This window comes from Limulus polyphemus, unplaced genomic scaffold (genome assembly GCF_000517525.1).
Source record: "Limulus polyphemus unplaced genomic scaffold, Limulus_polyphemus-2.1.2 Scaffold197, whole genome shotgun sequence".
NCBI classification, from domain to species: Eukaryota; Metazoa; Arthropoda; class Merostomata; order Xiphosura; family Limulidae; genus Limulus; species Limulus polyphemus.
The window spans coordinates 278737-299478 of record NW_013665807.1 but is presented as its reverse complement, the minus strand read 5'-3'; the positions used below and the strand labels follow the sequence as shown (position 1 = coordinate 299478).

The window sequence follows — 20742 nt, the reverse complement described above, 5'->3', positions numbered from 1 at the left end:
GCGGGTGCAATAATAAAGGTTGATGAAAGCTGAGATGATCAGGATTGAAACTATTAGGAATATGTTTATTTGAAGGGGGAAGAAGATGATAAGTCATTTTGGTAAACCCTCCTAGAGAGAGGAGATTAATAATAATAAGAGGGTTAAGTTTTTATTTTGATTTGTGGAGATTTGACTAATGTGAAATGTATTAAAGGGGGCAAAACATGAGATAACTGAGGAGATAAGAATGGTGTAGATGGAAGTATAAAATAGTCATAATGTTCTTGAAATTAGGGTAGAGAAGTATTCATGCTATGTGAGAGATTGATGAAAAAGCTAAAATGTTTCGGAGGGATGTTTGATTAAGACCTTCTATTGATACTCTGATTGAGGAGAGAATGGAAATGATAATAATAAGTTTTTTTGGAAAATTATTGAGACAATGGAAAGGGGGCAATTTTTTGTCATAATATTAGAATGAAGCAGTTTATTCAAGATAGTCCTTCTGAGATTGTTGGTAGTCATATATGAAAGGGGCAGCTCCCAGTTTAACTCTTAGGGATAAGATAACCATGAAAGGGATTATACAGAGTGGTGAAGTGAAAAGTGGAAAAGGAGGATGATAGCAAAAAGGAAAAAAGAAATGTGGAGAGGCAATTGCTTGAACAAGAAAATATTTGAGAGATGCTTCTGAGGCTCGTTTGTTTGAGTGGGTGGAGCTTAGTGGGATGAAGCCTATTAGATTTATCTCTATTTCTTTTCAAGCTATAAGTCAAGAGGAATATCTTATTGTAATTGTTGTCCCTATAAGAAGTGGTAAGGAAACGTAAGTTGATGGTAAGAAGAGTTAAGATTAGAAAAGAGAAGATTACAACTTCTATCAGTGAGTTATGAGCCCAATAGCTTGTATTAGCATACTTTTCTAATTTTTGGTGTATGGCACGTTGAATTTTGATTTCAAAAGATATGGTTCGAGCCATCAGAATTAGGTGGAGATAGGACTGCCCTATTTTGTTTATTCCATCAAAATAACCCTTTAATCAGGCACTTCACTTTTTTGAATATTGGGTAATTACACTAATTACTTTTCAAAGAAATATCTCATCTATATTCTAAAAAGCAATTATAATCTATTATATCTTAAATGGGTGATTAAAGTGAATTAAACTATGATTTTAATTAGCATCTAAATGTTAGTATAAACCACATAAAAATAAATAAATTATAAAAATATATAAAACCAATTTAAGCATAATGGGGGTACACATTTATTAATTATCATATAAATAAATATTTTTTATTTTACTTGGAAATAGATTTTTTTAAATTATAGTTTTATAATTTCAGATAAATGATATAGTATTTCTACTATATAAAAAAGTAGAAATAATAAGAATATACCGAGTATAAATGTAATTTGTACCAAATTAGATTTTTTTTTTAGCTATATAAACAATATAAACATACTTAGATTTCTTTGACAATGAAGTTAATTTTTTCGGTGATTTGTAATTAGGTCTGTTAAAATTGTGCCAGCTACCGCGGTTAGACAAGGGGACCATAGTTAAGTTTTTTGATTTTTAAAATTATGAATTTGTGTTGTATTTATTATATTCATCTTGGGAGTTAAAATTTTCACAGTTGGGGATGATAAATTAATTTTTGTTTTCTTGAAGCTTCAATTATAAACCAAGATTAGATACCATTTAATCGATGGTCCCCGTTTAATTTTACTTTATTTTGTCACTACAGTTTGTATACCGCCTTCTTTGATTGCCTTTATAGAGTTAAAGCTATCATGAAAAATGTATTTTTTATGTCAGGTCAAGGTACAGCTAATAGTAAAGCTTGAAGTGGGTTACAATTAATTTATTAATACGGATATTTTATTGAAAGAATTGAATTGAAGGTGGATTTGAAAGTAATTTTCTATTAGATATGTGTTTGTGAATAAGGCTCTAAGGCACGTACACATCGCCCGTCGCTCTCGTTTCCAGGTGAGATAAGTCGTAACATAGTAGATGTATTGGAAAATATATCTAGGAGGGCAGAGTAGAGCTTGTAGGTAGCAGCTCATTTACACTGAGTAGGAATTGGTGCAAATCTAATTACTCTGATTTTTAAAATGTTATGTGTCTGTAATTGAAAAGTAATATTGCTTGTTAAGTAAGTTGTATTGAATAACTGTAAATGGTTATATTTGATTAATAATGTGAAGGAATAATGAAATAAAATGAAATATTTATAAGGTAATTAGAAAAGATTAAATCTTGTACCTTTTGTATCAGAGATGAATAATTGAAATTATTTATTTATTTTTTCCGAAGGAAAGAGAGCTATTTTAGAATTGAAATTGGTGTCGCAAAATTAAGTTTTATTTTATAATGGGGTGAAATGCTATACGATCTTTCTGATATCTGGTTTTTGAGAAATGGAGTTAGTTCAGCATTTGAATATAAAAATTATTTTTTTATTTCGTTTTTATTTTCAGGAAGTGAGTATTTAGGGGATAATCTCTAATTATTTTTTATAAAGTTTTTAGAAAAGGTTAGTTGTAGATTTAGAAGTGATAATTTTATGTAATAGTAGATTTATTTTTCTGTTTTGTTTTAAATTTGAGACCAAGGATATGATGATGATTATTAACAAGTTTTTAAAATGTTTGTGTTAGTAGAAGTGAGAAGAGTTAGAATTGATTTTGAGGATTGTAAGGGTATGAATAACTAGGTTATTTTTTTTCGAGGAACTCGGCAAACATTTTTTTCGCCTGTTTATCAAAAACGGGGTTTTTTGTTTTTATAAAAAATCGGACCTGCACAATAAGGTGATTTAATGGCTGCGGTATATTGACCTTGCGAAGGTAGCATAATCATTTGCTTTTTAATTGAGGGCTAGTATGAATGGTTGGACGTAAAAAAATCTGTCTTGGAAATAGATTTTGAATTTTATTTTTTAGTGAAAAAGCTGAAATTTTACTAAGGGACGAGAAGACCCTATTAAGCTTTACTTTTTTGGCTTTTCTTATTGGTTTACATTAAGGAAGGGTTAATGGAGTTTTACTGGGGCGGTAGTGAAAGAAATGTATCTTTCTTTTGTATTTTAATACTTGTGTGTTAAGTTTTCACTCACTTTTAGTGATAATAAGAGCAAGTTACTATAGGGATAACAGCGTAACTTTTCGGAGAGATCTTATCGGCGAAGAAGTTTGCGACCTCGATGTTGAATTAAAGAGTCAGTAGGGCGGAGAAGTTCTATGTGAGGGACTGTTCGACCTTTAAATCTTTACGTAATTTGAGTTCAGACCGGCGTGAGCCAGGTCGGTTTCTATCTTTGGTTGTAAAGGAAGATGTCTTAGAAAGAAAGGACCAGGCAGTATAAATTTTGTTTATTTTATTTATTTTTATTTTATGTTAATTAATCTGGCAGATAAGTATATTAGATTTAGAATCTAAGAATGAGGATAAGGAGTTCCTCGGTTAATGATTGAGGTGGCAGATTAGTGCAATGAATTTAAGCTTCATTTATGGAAGTATGTCTTCTCTTCAATATTGGTAATAAGTTTTATTGTCTGTTATGTGGTTGTTTTAATTTATGTTCTGGTTGGGGTGGTTTTTTAACTTTGTTGGAGCGAAGGGTCTTAGGACATATTCAGGTTCATAAGGGTCCAAATAAGGTGGGGCTGATGGGGATTTCGCAACCTTTTTCTGATGCAATCAGGTTATTTTGTAGGGAACAGAGTTTTCCTTTTTTTATCGAATTTTTTGTTTTATTTTGTAAGTCCAGTTTTTTTTTTAATATGGTGGATTTTGAGTTAGGGTTGTTATTTTTTGTGTGTTTCTGGATTTGGGGTGTATGCTATAATGGGGCTGGTTGATATTCAGATTCTAAGTATGCTATGTTAGGAGCTTATCGAGTTGTTGCTCAGACTATTTCATATGAGGTAAGATTGGCTTTAATTATTTTGTCTTGCGTTGTTTTGGTGGGGGATATGATTTTGTTAAACTTGGAGATGCCCAGGATGAGTGATGAATGGTTTGGGGATTTATCCCTTTGGCAATTGTGTGATTTTCATTTTGTTTGGGTGAAACAAATCGTTCACCTTTTGATTTTGCGGAGGGGGAGTCTAAGTTGGTGTCTGGATTTAATGTGGAGTATAGAAGATGGGAATTTGCTTTAATTTTTATGGCTGATTATAGAAATATTTTGTTTATAAGATTAATTAGTGTGTTGGTTTTTCTTGGAGGATTGAGAGGAATGTTAGTTCAGAGGGTAGTGTTTTTGAGAGCGTGAAAGATCTATTTGCCTTTAGCATTAAATTATTTGTTTTTTTCTTATTGGATTTGTTTATTTTTTATTGTTGTTTGCATATAATTAAGAATAAGACTATTAGAAGTAATTAGCTTCTTTTTTGTTTTCAGAACAAAAGCTTAGGAATATATAGCTAAATGGTCAAAGAATTTTATCTCATAATTTTAGGAAGATGGAATTGATGATGAAATATTAAAAGTAAACAATGGTGAGAATTTGGCCAATAAGTTCATAAGGTTCTTCTACGGGTCGGGCACCAATTCATGTGGGAAGAATAAATGTGGAGATTAAAGTTCAGAAGATGCATTGGTTAATAGAATAGAAATTTAAGCTTCGGAAGTTTGATTTATTTGTAAGTGGAAGGATGAAAAGGATAAGGACTGAAAGTAGCAATGCAATAACCCCCATAATTTGTTGGATATGAATCGTAGAATTGTATATACGAATAGGAAGTATAATTTTGGTTGAATATGGATAGGGTTACTAAGGGGTTAGCTGTGTTGAAGTTTTCGGAATCTCTTAGAAAATATGGGAAGGTAAGAAATATGATTGAGAATACTAGTAAAGCTAGAAGAAAGCCAAAAATATCTTTGGAGGAAAGTAGGGATGGAAAGTGATTTTGTCAGTGTTTCTATTGATTCCTAGAGGGTTATTAGATCCTGTTTGGTGGAGAAATAGTAGGCGGAGTATGATTATTGCTAAAATTATGAAAGGTAATATGAAGTGAAGAGTGAAAAATCGGATGAGGTTGGCATTGCCAACTTAGAAGCCTCCTCATAATCATTGTTCTAGAAGTTTACCAATGTAGGGAATTGCTGAGATTTGATTAGTGATTACGGTTGCTCCTCAGAAAGATATTTGTCCTCATGGAAGAACGTAACCAAGGAAGGATGTTACTATGGAGAGAAGGAGGATAATAATACCAGAATTTCATGTTATGTGGTTTATGTTGGAACCATAATATATTCCACGTCCCACGTGGAGGTAAAGGCAGATGAAGAGGGAAGCTCCGTTTGCATGGACAATTCGGAATATTCATACATATTTTACGTCACGGCAAATGTGGGAAATTTTGGAGAATGCAAGAGAAATATCTGATGTGTAGTGTATAGCGTGGAAAATACAAGTTAAAATTTGAACTGATAACCAAAGACTTAGAAGGGAGCCAAAGTTTCACATGTATGAAATATTAGATGGTGAGGGAAGGTCAATTAGGGATGAGTTGAGAAATTTAGCCTTGGAAGATTTTCTGATTTTTACTACAGCGATAAGAGTAATGAGAAGGAAGGTCACTAAAAAGAGAGATGTTAGGAGGAGAAGATTAGAGAAGATTTTGTAAATTTCTGGGTTATTAGGTAGTTTGAATGTAATGAAAAGGTATGAAAGAGGAATTGAGCTCATAAGGGGGAAAATATATTTTTGTTGGCAGTTTGAAAGACTCGTTTGGGGCTAGTCTTGCAAAGTGGTTCAAATAAAACCTTGGTCTTGTAAACCGAAGAAGGGTTAGCTTACCCCTTAAACATTCAGAAAAAAGAATTTCTCCCATCATTGATCCCCAAAAACCAACATTTTAACTTAAACTATTTTCTGAAAATCACAAAAGTTATTACCGTAGCAGCAATCTTCTCCTTAATTTTTTTTCTCATCGCCCGTCACCCCATCATAATAATCATAAATATCATTCTATCTACAATTCTTATTAACCTAATAACAATATTTGCTATAAAACCTCCTGATTTTCTTACACCCTCTTTCTCATTATATTAGGAGGAATACTGGTAGTCTTCATTTACGGAAACTAATGTTAATTAACTTTAATGTGATGATGTTGGAGGTTTTGATGTATTTTTTGGGCTTGTTGAGTTTTTAAGAAATCGTAAGCATTTATTATCTATGTTGTTAAGATTGGAATTTATGGTTTTATGGAGATTTTTATTAATAGTTCGTTTGATTACAGGAAGTTAGGGAGAGGGAGATTTTTATTGTTTTTTCTTACAATAGTTGTATGTGAGGGGAGATTGGGGCTAAGAATTCTTGTTTTAGTAATTCGGTCTCATGGGAATGATTATTTTTCAAGAATAAAGTTACTTGAATGTTAGGAATTGTTATGTATTTATTTATACTGAGCTTATGTACTTTTATTTGTTCGTGGGAGGTTATTTATTTTGTGTTGTTTTCGTAAGTTTTTAAGTGTATTATTTATTTATCATTTTTCTGGATTTAATTGTTTTTCCTTGATGTTGAGGGGAGATTTAAGATATTCTTGATTTGGATTGTCTTGTTGAGTTTGCTCTTTGATGTTGGTGGCTAGATATAAGGTTTACAAAAGTAATAATGAAAAGGTGAAATTTTCCTGTTTGGTTGTTTTAAGTTTAATGTTTTTATTTTTGAGATTTTGTTGTTTAGATTTACTGTTTTTTTTTATATTTCTTTCGAGTCTGTGTTAATTCCTACTTTATTAATAATTATTGGTTAGGGGAGAGGTCAACCTGAGCGTCTTCAGGCTGGAGTTTATATACTTTTTTATATACCCCATGTGCTTGTTTACCCTTTTTGGTAGGTATTTTTAGGTTGTATGATTGTGAGGGTAGTGTAGTGTTCTATTTTTTGGAGTTGAGGGGAATTAGGATAGGATGATTTTGGTTTTTTGGTTAAGTTCCCAATGTTTTTGCTTCATCTTTGATTACCAAAGGCTTATGTGGAGGCTCCCATTGCGGGGTCAATAGTATTAGCGGGAGTATTATTGAAGTTGGGAGGATATGGGTTATTTTTGAGTATTGTGATTATTTCAGGATTTTGTGAAAAATCAAGGAGGGTGATTGGTGAGAGTTGGATTGGTTGGGGGTTATTTACTAGATTTATATGGATGCGTCAGGTTGACTTAAAATCTTTAATTGCTTATTCTTCTGTTGGGCATATAGGGATTGTTTTAGTAGATGTGATGAATTTAAGAAGTTGGGGTTGTAGGGGGGTTCTTTTGTTAATAATTGCTCATGGTTTGTGTTCTTCTGCGTTGTTTTGTCTAGTAAATATTGTTTATGAGCGCTTTTACTTTCGAAGATAAGTATTGTTGAAAGGAATAATAAGACTATTCCCTTCATTGGTTTTTTGGTGATTTTTGTTTTGTGTATTTAATATGGCGGCTCCACCTTCAATAAATTTATTTGGTGAAATTTCTTTGATAGTAAGATTAGTGGGATGGGGAGAGTGAACTGTGATTTGTTAGGGTTGCTATCTTTTTTTCGGCTTATTATTCTTTGATTATGTTTTCTTCTACTCAACATGGAAAGAGTAGAGCGTTTTTTTGTACTGGGAGTTAATTTACGTGAGTTTTTGTTATTTTTTTACGTGTAGTTTCTTTAAATTTATTAGCTTTGAATCTTGATTTATGGTTGTATTGATTTTAAGACTTAAGTAGTTTATAAAGAATTTTGGGTTGTGGTCTCAAAGGTGTAATCGAGAGTATTATCTAGAGCCTTTTTGATCTGTTTATGGGTTGTAGGCTTTTTTGTTATTAATGTTTATATTGAAATGATTTTTTATTTACTGATTTTGCTGTGTTTATTGAATATTATTTATTTTCTATTAATTGGTGTCTTGTGGAGTTTATGGTAGTTTTTTATTGGGTATCTTTAATGTTTTTATCTTTTGTTATATTGATCTCTTCGGCGGTGATCTTTTACAGAGAACAATATATAGAGGGGATGAAAATCTTAATCGGTTTTATTATCTTGTTTTGTTGTTTGTATTGTCAATAGGATTATTAATTTTAAGACCAAATTTGATTTCTATTTTGTTAGGGTGGGATGGTTTGGAATTGGTTACTTATTGTTTGGTGATTTATTATCAAAATAATCGGTTTTTAAATACGGGTGTAATTACTGTTTCATCTAATCGAATTTGGGATGTGGGGATTTTATTCGGGATTGTTTGAATATTGAATTTCTGGAATTGAAATTATTTTTCTTGTGTGCTTTTTGATGAAATGGGGAGGGAGTTTCATTGGGTAGGAAGTTGTGTGGTTTGGCAGATATAACTAAAAGAGCTCAGATTCCTTTTTCTGCTTGACTTCCAGCAGCTATAGCTTCTCATACTTCAGTTTCTGCTTTGTTCCATTCTTCAACTTTGGTGACTGCTGGTGTTTACTTGTTGATTTGTTTGAGACAGTATTTTAGAGTGGGTATTGTTTCTTGTGTTTTAATGTTTATTTCTTGTATGACAATATTTATATCTGGGTTGAGACTAATTATGAGATGGTTATAAAGAAGGCAATTGCTTTGTCTACTTTGAGACAGCTAGAAGTAATAATGTTATCAATTTCTTTCGGGTATTCAAAGTTGGCTTACTTTCACATGCTTACGCGTGCTTTATTTAAGGTTCTTCTTTTTTCTTTGTGCGGGGTCTGTAATTCATAGAAGAGGTGGGGCTAAAGATTTGAGGTATATAGGGGTATAATTGAGTTTAGACCTGTAGCAGGGTCTTGTTTTAATGTTGCTAATTTATCTTTGTGTAGAATTCCTTTTTTGGCTGATTTTTATTCTAAGGATTTGATTTTGGAGAGTATGTCTTTCTATAGTTTTGATTTTTTTATCTTTATTTTCTTTGGAATTTCTGTGGGATTAACTGCTTGCTATTCGTTTCGATTGTTTTTATGTTATGGATCGAAATTTCGGGGAAGGGAGTATTATAAGAGTTTCTATTATTTTATGTCTTTTTGGGCGGTTATTATAGGGTCTCCTTTAATGTGAATTTTGTTTCCTGTGCCTTGTTTTGTGTTTGTACCTTTCTATCATAAGGTTATGGGAGTTTTATGCGTAATAATGGGTTTATGATTAGGATTGATTATGTGGGGGGTAAAGAGAAGATATGTGTTGTTGTTTTTTGTTTTGGAAGAAGTTTTGACCATTTTTTAGGAATGATGTGATTTTTGCCTTGATTGTCTTCAAAATCCTCTTTTATCTAAGTTAAGCTTAAGGAATTATTTTTTGAAAAGTGATTTATAGTGAGGGAGTAGATAGACCCTCAAGGTGTCTTTGAGGGATAATGATGGGGACTAAGATTTTTCAGTGGTTTTAGGATAATAGTTTAAAAATGCATCTGGTATCTTTTGCGGTTTGGATTATGGTTCTTACTTTTTCAATGTTAATAGCATATCCTTATAAAAAATAGTATGGCATTGAAGATGCTAGGGTGATTAGTTGATCTGATGATATTTCTAGGGTAAGTTACACATTTCAATAATGAAAATATTAAGTGTTGTTTACACCATAGAAATAGAACGGAATTTAACCGCTATGAAAGAGTTAGCAGCTCTTATAGTTCATTCGTATTTCTTCAATAGGAAATCGTTTCAGTCTTCTTATTAACAGTGAGATGCCTCTTATTTGGCTTCTATTGAAAATAGAGGTTTTTAACCAAGGGTTCAAGTCGAAACTGAATGCAAGTTTTTAACTTTCTATTTTGTTAGGTAAAATTGGATTTTACAATAATTTCTAATTGCAAACCAGATTTTATAATTCAAATACTTACCTTAGTTTGCTCATTCTAATACTTCTTGATTTCATTCATAGAATAGGCCTAGGATTAAAATTATGAGGAAGATAGAAAGTGTAATTATAGAGTTTTTTAGGGAGGTAGTGAAAGGAATGGAAAGTAAGAGAGCAATTTCTACGTCAAAGATTAAAAGATGATTGACATTAAAAAGAAATGGAGGGAAAATGGGATTCGGGAGGATGAGAACGGATTGAATCCATATTCATATGGAGATCTTTTTTCTTTATCTAAAGTGGATTTTGTTTACAGGGTTAGGGATAAAAAGATGAGGATGAAGCTCAGGGTAATGGATAGGATGATTGAAGCTAGAAATGATTTGATTTTTGTTAAGATTTTTAAACTGTTTACTTGGAAGCTAAATGTACTTTTATACTAAAAAGATAAGACCCTCATCAGTAGATGGAGATAAAGAGGAAACGTTATACTGCATCAACGAAATGCCAGTATCAAGCGGCAGCTTCGAATCCAAAGTGGTGTTTAGGAGAGAAATGAAAAAAACATCAAACGAAGGAAACAGATGGAGAGAAAATATGTGCCGATGATTACGTGAAATCCGTGAAATCCTGTGGCTACGAAGAAGGTTATGCCCTAAGCTGAGTCTGCAATTGAGAATGGATCTTCTCAATGTTCTCAGGCTTGTAGACTAGTGAAGTAAAGGCCTAGGATGATAGTAAGGAGAAGGGCTTGTAAGGATTGGGGTGGTTATTTTCTATAATTCTATGATGGACTCAGGTGATGGTAACTCCTGATGATAGTAAAATTGTGGTGTTAAGGAGAGGAATTTGAAAAGGATTGAAGGGGGAGATTCCTGAGGGAGGTCAGAGGGATCCCAGCTCAATTCTTGGAGATAATCTTCTATGGAAAATGCTCAGAAAAATGAGAAAAAGAATAGATTTTCTGAGATAATGAATAAACTTATTCTTCAACGTAGTTATGATATTACCACTGAGGTGTGATTTCCTTGAAAGGTGGATTCCCGGATAATATCTCGTCATCATTGAATTATTGTTATTAGTGTGATGAGTAGCCTTAAGATTGGGAGGTTAGCATTTATTTTATGAGTCCTGTTTAATTAGTCCTGTTGTTAAGGTAAGAGCTCTTAGAAAATCGAATATTGTTATTATATCTAATATATATGATAACAATATTTATATGTAATTGATACTTGAGTCTGTACCTGATGATGTCTTTACTGGCCAAACTATGGTCGTTAATAAATGAAGCGTTTTTATGAAGCGAACAATTGTCTTTGTTTTTTACTCAATTCTGCAATATTTGTATACGTATTTATTCCGGGTATAACAAGTTTTGAATATTAAAGTACGTTTTAATTCTTAAATTCTTGGTCCGAGGTGCCAGATCTAGTCCCGATAGTAACATCCATGCGAATTAAATTGTATGGACATGGCGTAAGTGGTTATAATTTGGCGCCAAACGCGATACACTTGTTATGTTATTATTTCGCAAGGTGTTTGTAGACTTGTGGTTAGAGTCAACTAAGTTGGTATATGATGGTTTTTAAGTTAATCGTCATGGTGAATAAAAGTAATATAAAAGGTGATTGAAAGGGGGATGGAAGAGTTATATGAAATGCTGTTTTGATACATTATACACCTTTTTAGGAGTGGAAGCTTTACTGATGTACTCTTATACTATGCTGATTATAACCTTCATTGGAAAATCATTCTTACTCAAATACCATTTGATTTTGTTTAATTCTTTTCTGAATAATTCTATGTTACTGGTAAGTTAATATACAAATATTTGAACAAGACTTTGGATTTTTTTATAGTTGAAATATGAACCTGAAAACGTCGGTTTATGGTAGATTTAAGTCTGAAACTTTCAATCCTTTGTGATGACTAGGGTGCTTAAAAGCGTTAATTATGTCTTTTTTCTTTCTTCTTTTTCCATACTAAGTTTGATATGTTTGTGTGTTTAATCTAAATAATCAAAAACTTGTCCACATATTCTTCATTCTCAAATAGAGTAAATGTAGCATCCATGCAATTTTTATACAATAAAGTAGTTATCAAGAATGTTCAGCAGCAAAAGAACGCTGCTGCCTGGAGATACACAACAGTTACATAACAGACAAAAGATGCTTGCTGCCTGAGGGTTACGTAACTATTAAAAATATGTTGGCGCCTGAGAGTTGCATAACTATTACGTAACATGCCAACGCCTGGGGTTACATAACAGGCAACAAAGTGAATGACTGTCTCAGAGGATGGGAGTGGTAGAGACGATGACGTCACAGTGTCAGGGACGATTACGTCCACAAAGTGGCACCAGATGTCGCTACTGACTTGAGGAAAGGTGGCACAATAGTTCCACGAATTGGCACTCGAGGGCGTGTTGTTAGAGCACGAAGTGGCAGCAGAGAGTACTGCTTGGACTGACAATATCATAGTTTGATACCAGAGGGTCTTTTAGTATAGATGCTGTTACCAAAGTTCTGTTGGTGGACAGTGTTCTATAGATGGATGGTGTTACTAGGATTCTATAGGCAGGTGGTTTTATTAAGGTTCTATAGGCGGATTGTGTTGCTAAGATTCTCAAGGCAGATGGTCTTACTAAGGTTCTACAGGTGGATGGTTTTACTAGATGTATTGTGTGTGTTTTACAAAGGTGGTTAGTGTTTATATAGACAAATAGTTCCATAAGATTGCATACAGATTTGAACTTGCCTCAACTTTATGTTATTGTTTTCATTTATATATTTAATTGTATTACATGTGTTTTACAAAGTGAGATGGTGTTTCTGTAGGTGAATAGTGTTATTATTAAACTTCAGGACAGCATACACATTTCAATTCATCTTGACATATGTTTATAGTTTTCATTTCTTATATGTGTTTTACAAAGGTAGATGGTGTTTCTATAGGCAAATGGCATTGCTATAATTCCATAGGACTGCATACAGATTTCAACTCTCCTCAAGATATGCATACAGTTTTCGGATATATATACAAGGTCTTACTGAGCATTGTGTTACTTTAGGCAGATGGTGTTATTAACGTTCTATAGGGAGATGTTGTTACAAAGAAAGTTTTTCTTTAGGTGGATGGTGCTACTAGACAGATAATTCAATAGGATGATTACCTCCTCGAAGTGTGTCTGACTATGTGATCAGCATGTCATCAGCATTGTAGCCTACTTTTGTCTATATATGTCCTAAAAAGTTAACAGGAAATAAGTTCATAACAAAATATGTAATTCTATAAATGTTGACAGTTACTTTGTAGTTTTCACTTACATATGCCTTACAAAGGCTGGCAATGCTTCTATGGGTAAATGGTGTTATTATTATAAGGTGTTACTGAGGATAGCGTCATTCTAGGCAGATGGTTTAACCAAAGACAGTGTTTCTACAGTACCATGGGATTTTAACACACCTGCTGTTTCACTTTTACAAGTGAAAACTTAAAAGAACAAGACAAGACAACTATTACAATATTATTACATATGTAAGTTTTTATCACATTATCTATTATTTGAGCGAGGTAAATATTATATCCAATGATTTATCTTACATAATTTTACAATTATCGTCCTGAAAAGGATGCTTATTTAAAATTTTAAATAATTACAATAACTTCATATTTAGCTTTATAAGTCAATTTGTTCTGCTAAAGTTGAAAGGATCTATGTAAATCTTTAATTATTATTATTCTTACATATCTTAGATATTTTCACAAATCTTTGTCTAGAGCTCTTTTTTTTTCTTTTGGTCAATTGAAACTTTATGCATAAAACTTTGTGGTTTTAGGGTATAACCTATAAGCGAACTTTCTTTATGGTAAATCAAAACATCCGCAACGATTATCTTACACAGATTTTTAACTCATATTACTACTGTCTAAGAGGTCTAACTGAAATGGCTTTGAGATAAACTTTGGTTGTTAGGAAATACAAATGACAGGAAGGGTCGTAATGTGTAAATGTAGCAATATAATTCTTAAAACAATCTCTGGATTTTATGGGAAAGTGCTAAAAATCTTGTATATTTTCATTACCTAGTAGCTGCAATCAACTGCTTTTTTTTCACTTTTCAGTAACTCGGGTACGAATGAAAGCACTTTCTTCATCACAGTGGTTACATGGTTGTGGTGATCTTGATTCCACACATGATCCCAATAAGCGAAAAGTTAATATTTTATTATTTCTAAAATAAAAACTTTGGTAGTAGAGTTAGTTTCCTTGGGGCTAGAATTTTACATTTTATAATACCAAAACAATTTTGAATTCAGTGAAATTTGTTGTTATGATGGTAGAATCTTCAACCATATACACATAGTATTTGTTTGTCCATCGATATATGAATGTGAAGTCTATGTACTTGATCTTGCTTTCTTTTTTTATATCATACAAAAGTCTTGTCATGCTGGCTCTCCATCCATAGAAGGCATCTCATATATCCAAGTGAAAAACTATTGTGTGGTCCCTAAGGAAATGGATCAAGTCTGAATCATTAATTTTCATCTTAAATTCATGTTCCCAAATCAATATGAATTTGTACATCAGTGCTGTATTTCTAACGTACATTTTCTAACAAGCCTCGCGGGTCTATTTAGAACTACATTCATTGTATCAAAATCATAACACATATTGCACCCATGGTAGTAACATCTGTAAAATTCGTAGATTTTATTGTGCTCCTTATAGAAACCGTTTACTATATAATTCAGGATTTGTCTCTTGCCACCATTAAGTGCATACTGGACCTTGACCCCCTCAGATTTCTTTATATAGTCTAACCACTGGATTCTTACTTGGCTATAGTTGTTGGATTTAGAGTATCCGTGGTTAGGTACGAGAACTATGAATATTAGTGGTATAAATTTGCTTCTGTGAGAAACTCTACCCTGATTTGAAGACAGCACCATTAAAGTATGGGTATATCTGATAAGCAATACCTAAAGATAAAAGAAAGAATAGTAACTATAACTTTCGACAAAATTTGAAGAGATTAACTTCAAACAATCATATTATTATTTTCTTACCTGTGCATTTCTTCTTGAAAGTCAAAGATGTGCCTTTCTTCTAATTGCTGACAGTGACAGTCCAAAACTTTTCACCTTAAAGGTGCTAACATGGTGTTAGAAGAGTAAAAATTAGCAGCCAATATAGGTACTCGATACTCTTGGTCTGATTGCATATTGAAAAGGTGTGGAAAATACCCTTTCTGCAGTTCTTCTAAACCAAACTTTTTATGGAACAATGATAAGGCCATAGGTATGAAATTATAAATGTTGATGATTCTAATTTGCATACTTTTGATGGTGTAAACCATAATATTTCCACCATTTACAATAAGGTCAGGATAATATAATTCAAAATAAAATACACATCAAAATATTTCATGGTGTGAGCTATAGCAGCATAATTCTTATGCTCTGTCGACAACAAGAATTTACAAAATTCGTCACATGAATTATAACTTTTAAAAACTGCTTCCTTACTAATAAAATCATGGACCACACAGTAACTCACCTCATGAACTCTAGTTTCCTTGTCCGTCTTCAAATAAAAAAAAATAGATATTTAAGAGATGAATCTTTGACACCTTTATTCTGGAGAAAACATAAATGATTATTTAAAACAAATTATTTACATCCTATTTAGCTTATTTCACCACATTGATGAAAATATGGTTTGTTTGTTTTCTGTAAATAGTAACAAAATATTTTTTCATTGATAAAAATGATTGCATAAAGATATCCATTCTTTATTTTTCTTCTGTTGTAACAGTCTGCCGCTTTGCCAAATCTGTAACAGTCAGCACAAACTATAGCCTGATCTTTCGAACATTCATTACTCTAGCAAATATTACAAAAACTTGTACAATGGTGCATATATAAAGTATTAAGTCATTTTTCACAATCAGCAGTGCCATCTGGTGCCACTTTGTGGATGTAATGGTCTCTGCCACTATTAAATCATTGTTTCTACCACTCCCCTGAGACAGTCGCGCTCTATTGTGTCTATTATGTAACCCCCAGCTGTTTAAATATTGTCTGATAGTTATGTAACCCTCTGGCAGCATATTTTTTCTATCACATAACAGTTGTATAAGCCCAAGCTGTGGCATCCTTTTACCGTCGAACAGCCCCAATATCTACCCACTAATGGTTTAAAATCTATTTGATCGTATACCTTTCCATTCAATGGTGTCATCCAACAGTATATTAGTAAATGGTAATTCTACACCAAAACTTAGCAAATACAAAATTCTGATCGAAATTTAATTATTTGATGATATCAATAAACTTAAAACTATCTTTCGAGGTTTACTCATTACATACAAATTACTTACAAATTTTGCTAGTTTCTATTTATAACATCCAGTATTTGATATGATAGATATCAATAGGCAGTTTCTGTACTTTTGGTAATCCAAAACGAATACTAGCATGTGATTGTATCTCTTTGAATAATTGTTCATGTATAATATATTCTTTTTCTAACTTCAGTAAAAATTACTTAGCTTAATTTCTTTAGATGTACTTGGATCTTTTCTAGAATACATAATTTAGTAGCATAATATACAGTTTCAAGAACCTTTTTCCTAAAGTCTTCTTTATTGAAGATTACAGCTTTATTCCCTTTACCAGGCTTAGTGGTTACAACATCATTAGTTTTTCTTAATTTCCTTAATTCCTGCCTTTCTACCAAACGAATATTCCACGGTTTTTGGTTAAAATTATAGACATCTAAGCCATTCAAACCTAAACTATAAACGAATAAATAATAAAATTGGAAATTTAAACGACCTGCAAATAGGGATTGTAAAAAAAAGTAAGCAAACAAGGCTGGAGATACTGCAGAAATTATTTACTCAAACTATAAACCCCTATTTTGGCTTCATGCTGTTTCCTAGAATTAAATTTGGTGGAGTCAAAATAGGAATTTGTAGTTTGAGTAAATAATGTCTACAATATCTCCAGCCTTATTTGCTTACTTTTTTATTATCTCTATTTACAGATTTTTAAATTCTAAATTTTTTTATTTATCTTGTTTGCTGAATTTTTTTATGTTCAATTATGGCAAAGGAGTACTGAATAAGGTAGCCATCTTTATATATTGTAATGATAATAAACATAGCTAGCAGCTAGCTGATACAGTTCATGATAATTTTCTGTAGCTATTGACTAGTTGATCTCATTAGATCGAGATGCATAATGTTAAGCTGCAGCTGAAGATTTTCATGGAGATTTGTTTGAAAATATAGTAAGCATTTATAGTTTCTGTGTAACTAAATTCTTTATATATAATACATAGCAATGTGCAAACCTATGCATAGACTAAGACACAACCACCACTAAGCAAATATAAAATTTTACCAGTAGAAAAGGAGGCTTTTTAAATAAAACACATAGATCTAAAATATCACTTTAAGTAAATTTTCGTGTCTTTTAAAGCAATTGTTCTACGAATATGTGTAATAAAATTTGATATTATGTTTATTAATTTGTTTTTACTTCTTAACTTCATACATAATATAGGGGTTGGCTAAATAAAGACAACAGTTGTATAGCGTACAAAGCATTGAGTACCTACATGTTACAGTCATCTAATGTTCATCTGTTATTGGGTGGTAATTTCTATTTCACCCTGTATTTCATCTTTTATAAAATAACTGAATTTAACATCGTTTACACTATAATTATAATGGTTTTATCTTATGTAAAATATATAAGAAACAAATCAACTTTTCAATACACCTACGACCTTCACAGTACCTTATTTAGTATTCTACAAAAGGTTTGGGCGAAATATACCAAGCCGTTTTTATTGTAGACTGGCAATAAAATAATAATAAGAGCAACAACAACAACAATAATTACAAACCGGTCATTTTGAGCAGATTTTCTTTTCCTTGTTAGTCTAATATTCGTGTTTTTTATGCCTTTTATATGGATTCTGCCTTAGCAGTCAATAATAAAGGTTTTAAAGTGTTGTTTGAACTGAATCTTAACTGTTTAAGATTCATTTTTGGCCGAACATTCTATTAGAGTTTTGTGTAATTCATTGTGATATCTATAAGGAACTACTATTGATGTTCATGATATACGTGCATACATTTTCAAAGCTTATCTGTGCCAATTAATTAATCAAACAGTCCTTAAGGTCACATAGCCCTCAAATCAAAGTAGATAATAATAAAACTGTAATTTCTTAGGGGTAAGACCAAATACTACTTCACTGAATAATACTTTCTTTTCTATATCATTTAAAACATCGTTTGACAAACTTATGATGACATCATCGGAATTTCCTGAAAATGATTTACTTATTTGATTATTCTTTAAATTTAAAAATTTCCTATTTTTTCATCCTTATTTTTAACCAATAATTTTAATATTTTTTATAATTTTATTGATCAAGAAAAAATCTACAATTACTTTTCAAACAACGTGGTTAGCTTTTGGAATTATCTGCCTTCAACTGTAGTGGAAGCAGAAGAGTTAGCTGAGTTCAAGAAAAGATTGGATGAATACATGAGTAGTAAGGAGAAGTTATGGTTGGGAGCTGGAAGGGAAATCCTTGATGGTATAATAAGCTCCTTTTAGTCCTTTAAAATTTTATATGAATTCTGAATTTCATGCGTGGTCAGATACATCAATTGAAAGGGTTTGACTTCCTAAGTCCAAAACTGTAATTAGATCTCAAATCGGTTCAGAGATGAGGGAGCTACGAGTTACAAATTTGTACTTAAAAACTCAGAGCCATTCTTTGAGCTTTTATGCTGCGACTAAACCACACCGATCAGAATTCAAAAAAAATTAAGGTTTTAATCTTCCACGCTTCAGCTGCCCAAAAGCTGCATTATTTACATTTTTAACTCATTAATCGTAGAAAACATTATATAATACGATAAATAAATTTACTAAACTAACACCAAACATTATAGGGTTCTAGCCATCTACACTTTGGCAACAAAAGCTGCACTGTTCACGTTAATTTACTCAAAGAAAACAATAAATAATTTCATTAACATCTTAACCTCCTATAGTTAAGTTATACACAACAAGAAAATTAAAACCTCTTACTTCTGCAATGAGTTGTATATTAATACGATTAACTGCACAAGCTTTCTGCCGTCCATGAACAAAACGCTTAACGTAATTGTTTGTTTGTTTTTAATTATGCACAAAGCTACACAATGGCTATCTGTGCTCTGCCCACCATGGGTATCGAAACCCGATTTCTATTGTTGTAAGTCCGCAGACATACCGCTGTGCCACTGGGGGGCCCTTAACGTAATAGAAGAATAAAGTGTAAAAAAAACTGTTCTAATTTTTAAAGACAGTACCTTTGCACGTTATCACTTTCACTTTCTAATACTCCTGGAAATTGGGCCTACAGGACTTTCTTGCCAAACATACATCTTACTAAAGAACACAGATAATTCAAGCCCAAGACTTTAGAAGAATGTTACGATAAAAAAAGAGACACATATATCTAAGTTCAATGTCACAGCTGGGGTTCGTAGCATTCATCACATTACTGTAACTTAAGATACATATACGTCGATATTAGTGAAAAGACATTTCGGAAGAAACTAATATAGTACACACATGTTGTGTGTGATACTGTCAAATGCTATTTTATACTGACAGTAGACAAAATGAATTGCTAAATCGACCATCATAAGTTTCCGGAACTACCTTGTGAGCTCACACATTAGAGCTGAATGAATGTATAATGGCTATACTTATCAACCAACCAATTTGAATGGGGAAACGTCACATGATAAATTATATCAAGCACCCAATATTCGCACATGATTCAGACAGTGTAGAATTTTCACATTCTATCACATGCAGTCTATTTCGATAAACTACATCTAAAGAAACAAATGTCAAGATGCCACATATGTGTTAGTACTTTAATCACAATCTATATAAATACGTATAGTGTGGAAAACGAATTAACGTCTAATATTCAAAGTCCTCCAGTGTAACGCTAATGGACATCTCTTTGGTTCGTCTGAAAGTGATCTTCCAAGTCGGTTCTACTTGCAGAAGAAGATCTGTGGAAAGGATGTCAAGAAGATCGAATACGTCATCCTTCACATAACCTTGTTGTAATTGAAATCCATCTGTCGGACAAATAATCAGAGCATAATCATAGTTATAAGACTAAGAACTATACATATGATAGTCATTACTCACATTTGCGCATGCAAAGTGCTGTGAACACTTTCAGTGGAGTCGGGAACAAAGGTTGTAATTCGATCTGTCAGAAGTGTAAAAATTAACTTATTTCCCTTTCAAAGAATGTTATATGAGACTAAATAGAGTTGTTTAAACATTTGTTTAACAACAATAAAAGCTTGGGATGGTCTATTCTTTCATTGGGGTGTGTGTCTGTGAGCCAGACTAGTTTCAGCGAATTGCACTCCTCATCAGTGACCCTGGACACTACCACCAGTGAAATATCCAATCAAACCAAGCCTTTATAGTAGTGAGGTATCGAACTGGTGTATTTAAGTGTTTTACACTCACATAAAAGAAACCTATCATTCCATAGGTATTTGAAGAACTTGTAGCATTCCGCCACAATTTAATTCTACGTATTGTTAGCCGACACTGGGCAGCTGATACATAATTGAATAAATAGACCAGAATAAATACACCAGTTCGATTTTCGATACCTCACTACTACAAAGGCTTGGTGTGGTTTGATATTTCATTGGTGGTAGTGTCCAGGGTCACTGATAAGAAGTGGAATTCTTCGAAACTAGTCTGGCTCACAGACACACAATCCAATGAAAAAATAGACCATTCCAAGCTTTTACTTGTTGTTAAACAAATGTTTAAACAACTATATTTATTCAATTATGTATAAGCTGCCCAGTGTCGGCCAACAATACGAAGACTGATGATCCTG

General features: G+C 32.4%; 3 protein-coding genes and 1 pseudogene across 3 annotated transcripts in view; 2 read left to right on the top strand and 2 right to left on the bottom strand.

Annotated features, from left to right (window-relative positions):
* Positions 1-3490: 3490 nt before the first annotated feature.
* Positions 3491-4389, top strand: LOC106478295 (annotated as a pseudogene).
* Positions 4390-4435: 46 nt separating this feature from the next.
* On the bottom strand, positions 4436-5691 carry LOC106478294 (cytochrome b-like). The gene is given in 1 exon segment (XM_013938823.2): positions 4436-5691. A coding segment is annotated over 1 exon segment (834 nt). The 3' UTR covers positions 4436-4857.
* Positions 5692-8274: 2583 nt separating this feature from the next.
* Positions 8275-9038, top strand: LOC106478291 (NADH-ubiquinone oxidoreductase chain 5-like; the record flags this gene model as incomplete). The annotated part of the gene is given in 4 exon segments (XM_013938821.2): positions 8275-8521; positions 8524-8675; positions 8677-8737; positions 8740-9038. Coding segments are annotated over 4 exon segments (759 nt in total), but the record flags the coding sequence as incomplete, so codon positions are not given.
* Positions 9039-9821: 783 nt separating this feature from the next.
* LOC106478290 (cytochrome c oxidase subunit 3-like) overlaps positions 9822-20742 on the bottom strand; it is a 59383-nt gene continuing 48462 nt past the window's right edge. The window contains 4 exon segments of the mRNA XM_022381877.1: positions 9822-10331; positions 10333-10541; positions 10544-10714; positions 10717-10830. Coding sequence (XP_022237585.1) covers positions 10236-10331; positions 10333-10541; positions 10544-10714; positions 10717-10830 — 590 coding nt within the window. The 3' untranslated portion in view covers positions 9822-10235.